This window comes from Ziziphus jujuba, chromosome 8, assembly GCF_031755915.1.
Source record: "Ziziphus jujuba cultivar Dongzao chromosome 8, ASM3175591v1".
Classification (NCBI taxonomy): Eukaryota; Viridiplantae; Streptophyta; class Magnoliopsida; order Rosales; family Rhamnaceae; genus Ziziphus; species Ziziphus jujuba.
Window position 1 is genome coordinate 10515535 of NC_083386.1, and position 15383 is coordinate 10530917.

The following is a 15383-nucleotide window of genomic DNA, read 5'->3' on the forward strand; positions in this document are numbered from 1 at the left end:
GATCCAAAATCTCCTCCTTACTTTCAACATCTGAAAGATTGATAATAGCATCACTTGATAGAGAGATGTTAAGAGACAGCTTAAGGACCCTCAACCGCATACTTCTTCTTGCACTTGCTCTAACCATGACGGTAACCCATGTCCAAACAATCAGCTTTAATAAGACTTGCTAAAGCCATGGCATTCCTCAAATCTTTTGAAAGTTTTAAGGCCTCAGCAGTTTTCTCTCGAAGTGCATTAGCATTATTTTTTGCTGTTGCTGTTTTCTCCTTTAAATACCTCTTCAAGAACTCAGACTTGGATCACAATTTGTCCATCTCTCCTTCAATCACAGCAAACTTCTCCTTGGTAACATTCAACACAGCTTTAGCCTCGTGGTTCTTTTAAGTTAAAGATGAGTTTAAAATTAACCTTTTCACATGATCTTCTAGAGGTTTAACCCTTTCAGCAGCCACTGTACAATTTTAAGCCATCAAATTTAAGCCATCGAAGAAGTTTTACGTGAGAAACATCACCAACACCTTTGGATCTTACTTTCTTCAAAGGAAGAATTTTCTCCCCTTTACTTACAAAAGTACCATCCAAGTTCGCAGAACCATTAGAAAGATTCGAAGACATAACTTGAGCTTTGTCAATAGCTCGGGAAGCCATGGAAATAGCCTAACATTTCTCACATAAAACGTCTTCAACATGAGATGTCTTGGGAGCTCCTTTTCTCTTTTACACTTTTGCTTTCTTGGATTCTCTTATCCTTTGAAGTCTGGATGGGTCCGTATCAGCCACAATTCTTTCACTAGCCATATGGAGACCAGCCTTCTTGAAGTTCTCAACAGTAAGAATTTTAGGCAAAGAGAGACTTTCAACTGCCGTGAGCTGAACTGAAACTGCAACCTGTTCTTCAGAATATTGTGGAGGAGTATTCAAATCAAAATCTGCAAAAGGTAAAAGAATATAGTCAAAACTAAAGAAGGACTTGTTTATGATACGAACCTAGGACGACCTGCTCCTAAACTCATATTATATTAGCCCGAATCTCAATTAAGTTCAAGTTCTAATGGAATGGACCTTAACCCTTAACCAACCTGTGGTTAGAAACCTTGGTATAATGTAGACGCCACAATAGGGGATGGAAAACCTATTGATAAGTCAAGCTAAAACAACCAATTCTCTAATGGTGTTTTAGGTGTTCTCAAAGAACAAAGAGATACTTAATCTCATAAGTATTTTCTTTATCAAATCAAAGTTAATTCTTATTGATAACTAAGCCTTTAAATAGGCTTTGAAAAGACAATTTAAAAACCCTAGAACATAAAGAAAACCAGCCACCACACATAAAGAAACCTAGTTGGCCGAAACTCTACTTCCTTTCCTAATCTAAGTTTGATTAATTAATTCGTTTATATTAAATTAGGAATTAATTAATTTACAATGGAAAGAAAAAAATAAAAACCTTCCTAAAGTTATTTTTCCAGAAAATAAATAAATAAAAGCCAAAAAGTAATGTTAGTTTCCTAAAACAAAAAGTAAAAACAAATTAGGAAACTAAAAATGCTAGCCTTTTGATCAAGTTGACTTTGATCAATCTTTGACCTCTTTGAGCTCCAAATCAGCTTCTAGATGCTTTGTAGGATGCAAAATAAGCTGAATATGAATTCCCACACGTTGCCCATGCTTAGAAAAGTAATAAAAGGCTAATACAGTAAAATACAGTAAAGCCAGCAATACAGCAAATTCGGCCAAATTGTTGATGCTGTCCGTACAAGCCCTTTTTGATTGCATTTGAGGCTGATTTAACTTGATTCCATGACCTCTTAGGCATATGTATTCAACCCATAAATCATTGGAACCATTTCATGCTTCCCGGACTCCAAAAATGTACCAAAACCGTCACCCGGGTCCGTACTAGTCTCCAGTGCTTGTATTAGCAAAATAGGTCTTGGTTCCTTGGTCATGACCATTCCTTCTTGATTATGATTTATCCTTTGAATAAGCACAGCAAGGTTATCCTTGAACTTCTTGGCTTGTGCTCTAGTGATTGGTCCCACCTTCATCCGTAACGGATTAGCACCCCAGCGGGTTATCGGTTGAGCGGGCTTGGACGGAATCACATCATTCCCCTCCTCTTGAAAAGGATTTGTCCTCAAATCAAGATCATCACCTGCAGCAAAAGGAGTTAAATCAGCAATAATAAATGCAGCACTAACACTATACTCACCTATTAAATTAAGTTTGTAGGTATTTTTGTGAATCCGCTTCAAAACTTGAAAAAGTCCATCCATAGGCTGCATGAGCTTTGACTTTCTTTGTTTAGGAAACCTTTTCTTTCATAAGTGCAACCAAACCAATTTTCCTGGGTTAAACACTATTACAACAAAATCTAGAAATACATGCTCATTATGGTAAAAATTACACTTTTTAAAGTTAGCAAACAATATTTCCCAAATTTTCAAATTGCCACTAAGTAAAGCTCTCAACAATGCAGATAAAGTTCTAGGCAATAAAGACATCTTTAAATAAGTATCTTTAAAATTCATGGTCAGCAATGATTTCTTATTCATAATTACTTTATTAATATCACCAAAGCTAAGATAAAAATTTATATTTTTCCTTTCTTTTTCTTTCACACTCACTGATTCAATGGGTTTTACATCACTCTTGGCTTTTGCACCAAATTTCTCACTTTCGGGTTTAATATAATTTTTCCACTCAAACTGGGTTTTAGAAGACTTACCTTGGACAGCAAGCTCACATTTTTCTTCTTGAATGGATGGTAGTCCACTTGGAATTTCATTTGGGAAGACATCTCCAAATTCCTTCAAAAGAGAAATCATTGAACTTGGGAATTCAAGTTCTTCATAGTTAGTTTGAGCATTAAAATAATTTTCTTTATAAATCATGACCAGCAAAGGTGTCTTACACTCAATAACCTTATTAATATCCCCTAAACTCAAATAAAAGTTGCTACTTGACCTTTCTTTTCTTTCTTTTTCTTTTTCCCCCTTGGATTGGTGCAAACCTTTGGATTTCCCTTCCTTCTCCAAGCTTTCGGGTTTGCCACTTTCTTTCCCCTCTCTTTTGGTTTTTCCTTGATCTTTCCACTCAATATGAGTCTTAGAAACTTTACCTTGATCAGCAACCTCATTCTTACCTTCTTGAAAGGATGGTGAAGCCGTTGGTGCCATACTTGCTTTTTCCTTGAGCTTTTCGGCTTCTCTCCTTTGTTGCATTTGTAATTGGTCTTTGTAAACCTCTTTAGGAGATAATGGTTCCAGCTTGACCTTCTTCCCTTTAAACCTGAAAACAATACTATTTTCTCGACCAAAATGAGTAGCATCTTTATCAAATTGCCATGGTCTACCTAATAGTATATGTCCAGCAATCATGGGTACAATATCACATAAAACTACATCCTCATATCTACCTATATTAAATTTTACTTTGGCTTGTTTATTCACTTTTATTTCACCACTATCATTAAGCCATTGTATTCTATAAGGTTCTGGATGTTTAATAGTTATTAAGCCTAATTTATCAGCTACAATGTTACTAATTACATTTGTACAACTTCCACTATCAATAAGCATACTACAAATCTTACCTTGAATTTCACATCGGGTGTGGAAGATGTTCTCTCTTTGAATTTCATTGTCATCTTTGTATGCAGCAAGTACTCTCCTAGAAAGTAAGTTTAATTCAGCATTGGATGCTTGCAAGGTTTCGGGTTCATCCTCCAAGTCCTCCTCCTCTTGCTTGGCTTCATCCTCACTTTCTTCACTTTCCGATTCTAGCTCGTCATTGCCCTTTAACACCATGATTCTTCTATTCGGGCATTGGATAGCAATGTGTCCTCCTCCCTGGCACTTAAAACACACAACATCATGAGTTCTAGAAGGTCTAGGATCTAATTTTACCTCATTCTTTGGTGCTTGGATAGATTTGATTCTAGTCTCCTTCCTTGGCCAGTTTGAACTTTCTTCTTTGACTTTCGGCTTTGGCTTGCTTTCATAGATGGGATTGTTCCTCCAGCCATTTGAATTGGACCTTCCACTGTTGGAAACGCCTCCAAACCATTATCTTACACCCCTCCTCTTGAATTGATGCTCTAATTTAATAGCCACATGCAACATCTCCTTCAATTCCATATATTGTTGCAATTCTAGTTGATTGGCTATTTCACGATTCAAACCACCAAGAAACCTTGCCATGGTTGCTTCCCTATCTTCATTCAAGTTCAATCTCATCATAAGCATCTCCATCTCCTTGTAATAATCCTCCATGGATCCATGTCCTTGAGATAAAGATTGAAGTCTTTGATGCAGCAACCTATGATAGTGTGATGGTACGAATCACTTCCGCATGGCTCCTTTCATTTGTCGCCATGTAGTAATCAAGTCATCACCAACTCTCCTTCGGGTGTTTTGATCATTGGTCCACCATTGGAGTGCATAATGGCCAAACTCCATTGTTGCCAATTTCACCTTCTTACCCTCTGAATAATTATGGCGGTCAAATATCATCTCCATCTTTTCTTCCCAATCCAAATATGCTTCGGGGTCACTTTTTCCCATGAATGGTGGGATGTTGATCTTGATATTGCTAAGATTGTCATCTATTTCTTCCCTCCTACACCTTCCACGGCCAGCTCTCTCTTGGAGAGCAAAGGTTTCGTCCATGCCTTCCTCAAAGTCTCCACCGAAATTCTCCTCGTCAAATTCCTCTCTCGGTCTCTCTCGGCCTCCTCGTCCTCGACCTCGACCTTCATGGAAATCTTGCCTATTTCTTGTGTTCGGAAATCCTTGGGGAACTTCTAGCCTTCCCATTCTTTGATTCATGTGCTCAACTTGAGCACTCACCCGCTGTAATTGTTCCAAAGCAGCTTTCAATTCCATTTGCTCACCACTCCCGGTAGCTCATGGATCACCATGAAATCCTACGGACTCCTCTTCATTAATTCTCAGTGGTGTGTCTCCTCTTCTTATTCTAGAATCTGCCAAGTTAGTAAAATACTGCAAAAATAAAATAAATCCTCACAATATTCACTCCCTCACGTGTTTCACTCAAACAAGGTCTCGACACTCGTGTTTGCACACTAGTTTCGGCTTTTACCCTCTTTTAAGCTCACACACTCTTGCCTTTTTTTCACTCAATGAATTATCTCAAAGTTCTAATTAAAACACCCACAAAACAGTAATTAGATCACTAGTATGCTTTAATTAAACTATCAACAAAATAGTAGAAAAAAGTAGGCAATACCGAAATAATTCAACAAAACCTAGTTTTTTTCGACTTTCTAGACAAGAAAACACAAAATAATGGGAAAACATTGGAATTTTTGAAAACTGCACCAGATGGTAGTAGTTTATGAGTCCAAGAATAAAATTGTGGCAAAGGAAAGTCACATTCAACAAGAATCAAGTAGAACAAAAATATTGAATAATTGTTGGTTGTGTTCTTAGTAATCCAAGCTTTTATGTATCAATTCCTTTAGCAATTTTAATCCAATTTTTTTTTTCTCTGCAACAATAATAATCTCCAGCAACTCCAAATATGGAAAAGATGACCAACAAATCAGCAGCTACAAGAAATTCCCGGCAACAAACTTCAACACCAAATTTAAACCAACCGATTTTTTTTTTATTTTTTTATTTCGGGTTTCTTCTTCTTTTTTTTTTTTTTTTTTAAGTTGTTGCCGCAAGTCACCTTCTGTTTTTTTTTTTTTTTTTTTTTTGGTTTAAATGTATGAATGCAAATATTTAAGACTAAAACAGCAAATAAAAAAATCCACAAAAACAAAAATTACCAAGAACAAATATGAAAAATCAACCAACAAACAAGGAAACAAAGATATGGTAAAACAAGGAAACCTAATTCAACTAGGAATGGGTTTTTTTTTTTATTTTTTTTTTAAGAGATGCTGAACGTGTATGGGATAGATTCAACCTTAACCTAATGCTAAAATTGCAGAATAACACAAAAACAAATAAAACAAATAAAGATAGATCAAACCTGAACAAAATTTAGCTTTGATACCAAATGATATGAACCTAGGACGACCTGCTCCTAAACCCGTATTATATTAGCCCGGATCTCAATTAAGTTCAAGTTCTAATGGAATGGACCTCAACCCCTAACCAACCTGTGGTTAGAAACCTTGGTATAATGTAGACGCCACAATAGGGGATGAAAAACCTATTGATAAGTCAAGCTAAAACAACCAATTCTCTAATGGTGTTTTAGGTGTTCTCAAAGAACAAAGAGATAATTAATCTCACAAGTATTTTCTTTATCAAATCAAAGTTAATTCTTATTGATAACTAAGCCTTTAAATAGGCTTTGAAAAGACAACTTAAAAACCCTAGAACATAAAGAAAACCAGCCACCACACATAAAGAAACCTAGTTGGCCGAAACTCTACTTCCTTTCCTAATCTAAGTTTGATTAATTAATTCGTTTATATTAAATTAGGAATTAATTAATTTACAATGGAAAGAATAAAATAAAAACCTTCCTAAAGTTATTTGTCCAGAAAATAAATAAATAAATAAAAGCCAAAAAGTAATGTTAGTTTCCTAAAACAAAAAGTAAAAACAAATTAGGAAACTAAAAATGCTAGCCTTTTGATCAAGTTGACTTTGATCAATCTTTGACCTCTTTGAGCTCCAAATCAGCTTCTAGATGCTTTTTAGGATGCAAAATAAGCTGAATATGAATTCCCACACGTTGCCTATGCTTAGAAAAGTAATAAAAGGATAATACAGTAAAATACAGCAAAGCCAGCAATACAGCAAATTCGGCCGAGCTAATTTTCGATCGTAATTTTCAATCCGAGCTAATTTAGTACGGTTTAGTAGCGAGTCGACCTAGGTTCGTATCATTTGGTATCAGAGCCAAATTTTGTTCAGATTTGATCTATCTTATCTGCTTTGTTTTGTTTTGTGTTATTCTACAATTTTAACATTAGATTAAGGTTGTTTCATGTCTATTCATGTTCTGCATTAAAAAAACAAAAAATCATTCATAGCTGAAATAGGTCCTTTCTTTTAGCCAAATTTTTGTTTTCTAGTTTGTTGGTTGGTGTTGCATAATAGTTCTTAGTAATTTGGTTTATTGTTGATTTTTCTTTGCTGTTGTAATCTTAATTAGTTGCATTCATATATTCAAAAAAAAGAAAAAAAGATAGAAATTTGAAAGCATATGCATAAACCTTAAAGTTTTTGCAATTTGTTTTTAATTGTGATGAGAATCTACCCATATTCGTACAACCGACTATTCGTTGGAGTGCTAATCTTTAGAAATGAAGACGGAGCTAGTCACTAGGGCACAAGCTAAAAGATTTAAGGAAAACTTGGCTGGTTCCATACAAGGAGTTATTAAATCTCAAGAGGGCAAGACAAAACTCGAAGAGCCAAAGCTCGTTTTATGCATCCAAGTGGTGAAGGTTGATATGGACCCGAATAATTTTTTTGGTGCATCTGTGGACTCCAGGCAGCAAGGAATGGATTCAAAACCTTATGAACTCAGTTGATATCACCAAGAGGCTATGGAATCATGTTAAGACAGAAGCAAAAGCATCTAAATTTAGTATTTGTGCACAACTCTTCTTTTCGGCCAAAAATGCTCATTTTGGCGCTGACTTTGTTTTCTTTTGTTGTTCAAGCAATTTCTCTTTGTTCCAATCAAGGGAAATGTATGGGAATCAATATTAATCCTGTTGGAATTCTACATGGCATATTAGATCTGATTTGGAGCTTTAATAAGCTAGAGATTGGTCAAAGATAGCTTAGTTGACAAATTAGTCAATTAGTTTCCTAATTTGAATTTGACTTTTTTGTTTTAGGAAACTATCTTTTATTTTGGTTTTTATTTAATTATTTACTAGATAAAATTAACTTACAAAAGTTGATATTTTATTATTTTAATTATAAATTAATTATTTCCTAATTCAAAACAAAAGAATTAATTAATCCAATTTAGATTAGGAAAGTAAGAATTTCGGCCACATCATGCTTCATGTTTGGTTTTAACTATTGTGATTTAGAGCTTTTTTGTTTTGTACTCTTAGCCTATTTAAAGGCTTATTTTTCAATGAGAAAGCAGCTTAGATGTTATTTAGAAATTTATTTGTGAGAAAAAATTCTCTTTGTTATCTTTGAACACCTAAAACACTTAATAGAAATCAAGTGTTTTAGTTTGACTTATCAATAGGATATCTATCACCTATTGTGGTTTCTTCATCATATATCAAAATTTATAATCATAAGTTCATTAAGGACTAAGGTGACCATTAGAACCTGAACATAATTGTGATCTGGTCTAATATAATACAGGTTTAGGAGCAAATCGACTTAGGTTTGTATCAAATTGAAAGTGTAGATCGGGTTTGATAAAATTGTGGCTTTAGAATTGTAATTTTTCGTGGTGATTCTTGCTACTAGAGGTTGTGTTGATGTCATTTTGTGAGTGATCAAAAAGAAAAAAAAAAGAAGAAGAAAAAAGCCAAAGTTTAAAAAAAAAAAACAATTGTTAAAAGGCTGGTTTTGAGAAAATTGAGAGATTGAGTTTGTTTGGTGTGAAATTGAGGGTTGCTGAAGTTTTTGTTTATTCAACTCTATATTGTTGCTGGATATTAGAATTTTGAGTGCTAAAATTAATTGGATTAGAATTAGTTTAAGGATTCAAGACGTAGACTTAAATTACAAGAATTACAACCAATAACTATTCCATATTTGTTTGAATTGTGTTCTTGTTATTTGTTTGGATCCTTTTCGACCTTTGATCTTTGAATTTTTGTTTCTTAATATTTTGGTTTATTCCTTTGCTAAACCCAAAAAAATTTTCTTGTCAATTTTCCTTCTTTTTGCTTAGAAAAGCCAAGAATTAGGTGTTAAAAATTCACTCAGCATTTACTCGCTTTAGTGGCTGTTTTATTGATAAGTTTAATTTGGACATATTTGTGATCTAATTTTTGTTTAAGTGTGTTTTAAAAAGAACTTTGAGATATTCTTTTGAATGGAAAAAGACAAGAGAGTGTGAGCTTAAAAAAGGGTCAAAAGCCAAAACTAGTGTGCAAACACGAGTGTTAAGACCTTGTTTTAATAAAACACGTGAGGGAGTGAATTTAGTGAGGTTCTTTGAATTATTTTCTCTAACATAATAGATTCAAGGATAATAAAAGGAGGTGATTCCTTGAGAAATATTGAAGAGGAATCTATGGGATTTAAAGGGGAATCTAGAGCTACGGGAGGTAGAGGAGAACCTACGGACATAATGGTAGTTTTGGAGCAACTACAAAGGATGAATGCTCGCTTTGATAAACTTGATAAAAGAATGGACATATTTGAACTTTCCTAAGGTGGTCCAAATCAGGATAAGAATTTCATGGAGGCCGAGGTCAAGGTAGACGAGGCCGTGGACATTTTCGAGAGGAATTCGAAAGAGGTAATTTTTAAGATAACCTTGAGGATGAGTTTGAATATATTTTTGCAATCCAAGGAAGGCAAAACCGTGGGAGGCAAGCCCGAGAGAAAGAGGATGATCTTGGAAACATTAAGGTCAATATCCCACCATTTTTAGGTAAAAGTGATTTGGAAGCTTATCTAGAATGGGAAGAACACATAGAGATTATTTTTTATTTCCATAACTATTCTAAGGCAAAGAAGGTAAAATTGGCTGCTTTGGAATTTGGTCATTATGCTTTACAATGGTGGAATAATGAGAAAGATATCCGAATGAGAGTTGGTAATAAACTAATTACTATTTGGCGACAAATGAAGGGAGCCATGAGGAAGAGATTTATGCCGAGCCATTACCATAGGTTGCTACATCAAAGGTTACAATCTTCATCTCAAGGAAGTAGAACCGTGTAGCACTATTACAAAGAAATGGAGATGCTCATGATGAGCTTGAGCATGAATGAGGACCGAATGGCAACAATGGCTAGGTTTTTGGGAGGTTTAAACCGAAAGTTAACCAACCAAGTGGAATTACAACAATATGTGGAGTTGGAAGAGATGTTACATGTGGCCATCGAAATTAAGAACCAATTCAAGAGGAGGGGTATAAGCTCACAGTTTGGATGGGCTTTCAATAGCAGAAGGTCGAGAGGTCAAGTGCAAGTGTTTGGAGAAGTAATCCCATATTCGAACCATGGTTAAAATTGAAATAAGGCGAGGAGAGCTCCAATTGACCAAGGAAGGACAATCTGGCCGAACACATACCAGCACCAAAATCGAATGGTAAGTTTGATTCTAAACCATCTATAACTTGAGATATTGTGTGTTTTATGTGTCAGGGTTGAGAACATGTTGCCAACCAATGTCCAAATTTAAGAATTATGGTGCTAAAAGGCAATAGAAAGTTGGAATTCGAACGTGAAGAATCCGAAGAAGAAGTTGAACTTGTTGAGGAAGAAATTGAAGGGGAAGAATATGGAGAACCCAAGACACTAAAGGCTTTAAGAGCCAAACTTAGCTTGGTAGCAAGGAAGGTTCTAACCATGTACAAAGATGAAGATCAAGTCCAAAGAGAGAACATCTTCTATGCCCGATGTGATATTCAAGGTAATATTTATAGTATGATAATTGACAGTGGAAGTTATGCTAATGTCATTATAATGTTGTGGTTAATAAATTAGGGTTAACAACAATTAAACATCTCAAACCATATAGACTACAATGGCTTAATGATAGTGATGAGATGAAGGTAAATAAACATGCCAAAGTAAAGTTTAGTATTGATAAATATGTGGATGTTATTTTATGTGATGTTGTACCTATACATGCCGGACGTATTTTATTAGGAAAACCATGACAATTTGATAGAGATACTATACATTATGATTGAGAAAATCCAATTTTTTTTAAATTTAAAGGAAGGAAGATTAAGCTTAAGTCGTTGACTTCAAAAGAGGTGTTTAGAGATTAACTACAAATGCAACAAAGGAGGGAGGCCGAACGGCTAAAGAAGATGGAAAATGTGGCACCCATGACTCCACCAATTGAAAAAGAAGGTAAGGGCAAAACATCTAACCAAGGTACATCTTCTAAAATTGAATTTAAAGGGAGATAGAGAAAGGAACCCGAGAGAGAGAAAAAAGGGGAGAAAGCCAAGAAAGAGGGAAAGAATGTGATGGCCGAGAGAGGGAAAGAAGAAAAAGAAAGGAAAAAAAAGAAAAAGAAATTTTTTTTATCTTAGTTTAGGTGAAATTAATAAAGAATTTTTGAATACGAAACCCATGCTGCTCATGATTTATAAAGATGCTTGTTTAAACCATCTAATTGATATGAATCCGCTTGAACCCGCACAACAGACAACCCGTTAAGGTGCTGACCCGATACGGATGAAGATCGGGCCAATCACTAGAGCTCAAGCTAAGAGGTTTAGGGAAAAACTTGTTGCCTTTATCCAGGGGGTAATTCATTCTCAAGAGGGCTTGTCCATACCCAAAGAGCCAAGACCAGTTTTGAGCATACAAATGGTGGAAGCTGGTACGAGCTCAGGTAGCGGTTTTGGTACTTTTAAGGAGTCCCGATAGCAAGAAATGGTTCCAACTCTTTATGGATTCAATAAATATCACTAAGAGGTCATGGAAACAAGTCAAGGCAAAAGTAAAACCAACTTGTACGGACTTGTACGGACAACTTCAAAATTTGGCCAAAAATTGTTGTGTTGCTTGCTGGCTTTATTGTATTTTGCTGAGTTGGCTTTTTTCTCTTTCTTCCAAGTAAGGGAAACATGTGGGACTCCATGATACGTATATTTGGCATCCTAAAAGGCTCATGGAAGCTAATTTGGAGCTTAAATTGATCAAAGATTGGTCATAGTCAACTAAGTCAAAAAGATTATATTCTAGTTTCCTAATTTGATTTCTACTTTTTTGTTTTAGGAAATTACTTTTAATTTTGGTTTTTATTTATTTATTTGCTGGAAAAATAAGTTTACAAAAGTTATTATTTTAGTATTCAATTGTAAATTAATTAATTTCTAATTCAAAATAAAGAAATTAATTAATCCAAATTAGTTTAGGAAACTAGGAAAAATTAGGTACTTTCCTTTCTCTACTTTCTTTTTCTCCACACTTTGAGTCCTGTTTTGAATTAATTTTTTAGGATTTTTTCTTTGTAATCTTAGCCTATTTAAAGGCTTATTTTCAATGAGAAATCAAGCTTGAATTTTATACAGAAAATTGTTTGTGAGATTGAATTCTTTTTATTCTCTTTGAACACCTAAAACACCATTAGTGAATGAGTGTTTTAGTTTGACTTATCAGTAGGCTTCCATCACCTATTGTGGCGTCCTCATTATATACTAAGGTTTCTAATCACAGGTTGGTTAGGGGTCAAGGTGACCATTAAAACTTGAACATAATTAGATTCAGTCTAATATAATACCGGTTTAGGCGCAAGTCATCCTAGGTTCGTATCACTAACTAACCTTGAAGAGCTTAAATTGCCAAGTTCTATTTCTTTTCTTCTGTAGGAATTTGAAGATGTCTTTTTGGAGGAAATTTCTAGTGGTTTACCACCTATTCGAGGGATTGAATTTCATTCCTAGAGCTACCATTCCTAATAGGCCTACATATGGAAGCAAACCTGAGGAAACAAAAGAACTACAAAGCCAGGTAAGCAAATTGCTTGAAAAATGTTATATTTGTGAAAGCATGAGTCACTGTTCTGTCCCTATTTTATTAGAACCTAAGAAAGATGGATCGTAGTGCATGTGTGTAGATTGTATGGCCATTAATAATATAACCATTAAGTATAGACATCCCGATGAGAATCCATCATTACCCGTATAACCGACTACTCGCTGGGGTTCTGATCCTTTGCAATTGAAGACGGGACCAATCATTTGGGCACAAGCTAGGAAATTTAAGGACAATATGGTTAGCTTCATCCAAGGAGTGATTCAATCCCAAGAGGCAAGACAATATCCAAAGATCCAAAAACCCGTCTTGTGTATCCAAGTCATGAAGGTGGAAATGGACCCGATATGCTATTTTGGTACATTTTGGACCTTGAGCAGCAAGGTATGGATTCAACACCTTATGAACTCAATTGATATCACTACCAGGCCATGGAATTATGTCAAGGTAGAAGTAAAAGATATCAAAGACCACATTTGAGCATAGACTTCTTTTTGGCTGAAATTGCTTACTTTTGGTGCTAACTTTGGCTTCTTTTGTTGTTCAAGCAAGTTTGACTTATTCTAATCAAGGGGCAACGTATCGGAATCATTATTAATCCTATTTTTCATCCTAAATGGTATATGGAAGCTGGTTTGGAGCCTAAACTAGCTGAAGATTGGATAAAGACAGCTTAGTTGTCGACTAATCAACTAGTTTCCTATTTTAAGTTTGACTTTTTGTTTTAGGAAACTATCATTTATTTTAGTTTTTATTTATTTATTTCCTGGAAAAATTACTTTAGAAAAATTAGAATTTTATTATCTTGATTATAAATTAATTAATTCCTAATTCAAAATAAAGGAATTAGTTAATCCAAATTAGATTAGGAAAGGAGATGGAATTCGGCCACATTAAGGAAACCACTATGGTGCACGGTTTTGACCTAATTTTTTGTTTTATGTTTTCAAACCTATTTAAAGGCTTATTTTCTCAATAAAATTAAGTACATTATTCAAATAGAAAAATACGTATGAGAAAGAATTCTCTTTGTTCTCTTTGAACACCTAAAACACTCAATAGAAATCAAGTATTTTAGTCTGACTTATCAATAGGACATCCATCACCTATTGTGGCATTTTCAACATGTACCAAGATTTCTAATCACTGGTTGATTAGGGGTTAAGGTTTCCATTAGAATATGAACATAATTAAGATTCGGGCTAATATAACACAGGTTTAGGTGAAATCGACTTAGGTTCGTATAAAGTTTGTAAGGATTTTCATTGATCCTCTCCAAGACTTGAAAAGGTCCATTCCCTCGAGGCATAAGCTTGGACTTTCGCTGTTCTTGGAACCACTCATTCCTTAGCTGCAATCAAACCCAATATCTAGGTTCAAACAAAACTTTTGTTTGGCCTTGGTTAGCATTCTTGGCATATTGATCTGTCCTCCTCTTAATGTTTGCTTTCAACAGTGTTTGCTTTTGTCTTCTCATGAATCTGTTTGACAAATTCTCCTTTTTCTTTTCCATCTAGATTAGCATGTTCACTTAAAGGCAAAGGTGTTAAATCTAATGAAGTCAAATGATTAAAACTATAAACAATTTCAAATGGAGAATATTTAGTTCCTGAATGTACAGATCTATTGTAAGCAAATTCCACATGTGGCAAACATTCCTCCCATTTTCTTTAATTCTTACTAATTAATACTCTCAACAATGCAGACAAAGTTCTATTTACTACTTCAGTCCATCAGTTTATGGATGACAAGCAGTTGAAAATAAAAGTTTAGTCCCTAACTTAACCCACAAAGTTTTCCAAAAATAACTTAAGAACTTAGCATCCCTATTCGAAACAATAGTTCTAGGCATTCTATGTTGCTTAAAGAATAAATTAGCTATATTGGATGCATCATTAGTTTTATTACATGCAATAAAATGTGTCATCTTTGAAAATCTATCAACAACTATAAAAATTGAATCTTTTCCATTCTTAGACCTAGGTAAACCAAGAACAAAATCTATAGACAAATCAGCCCAAGGATGTGATGGCATTGGCAAAGGTAGGTACAATCTGTGCGGCTTCAATCTAGATTTGCATTTTTAGCACTTTAGACACTTTTCACATATCCTCTCCACATCTCTCCTCATGTTTGGCTAATAAAAATGTTCTTGTAGAATAGACAAAGTTTTAACACTCCAAAATGACCCATTCAACCTCCACCATGACCTTCCTTAATTAATAATTCCCTAATACTACAATAAGGCACATAAAGTTTACTTTTCCGAAACAAATATCCTTTAAAGATGTAAAATTTGTTAAATCCATGTTTAACATAATTTTTTATATATTTCGCCTAAATCACCATCATGCTGATAAAGTTATTTTAATTGTTTAAAACCAAGAAATTTAGCATCTAAGGTTGAAAATAGTACATACCCTCAGGATAATGCGTTGGCGACCAATATTCGTTACCTTTCTTGTAGCGGATGACATAAGAAAAATTCTGATGAATTTAATCCACTTCCCATGCCTTTGGTTGAGCTTCCCTTGGCCTTTAATGTGATTCATTGATTCATGATCCATATGAATTATAAATTCCTTTAGCATTAAGTAATGTTTCCATGTCTCTAAAACTCTTACCAAAGCATACATCTCTTTGTCATAGGTTGGATAGTTTAATGCAGTTCCATTTAACTTCTCACTAAAATAAGCTGTGGGTCTTCCTTTTTACCTCAAAGCACTCCAATATCTACACC

At 34.6% G+C, this 15383-nt stretch overlaps 1 protein-coding gene across 1 annotated transcript in view; it reads right to left on the bottom strand.

Moving 5' to 3' along the window:
- Positions 1-720: 720 nt before the first annotated feature.
- LOC132805055 (uncharacterized) overlaps positions 721-15383 on the bottom strand; it is a 29299-nt gene continuing 14636 nt past the window's right edge. Inside the window, exon 6 of the mRNA XM_060819814.1 lies at positions 721-932. Coding sequence (XP_060675797.1) covers positions 721-932 — 212 coding nt within the window. The remainder of the gene's footprint in view (positions 933-15383) is intronic.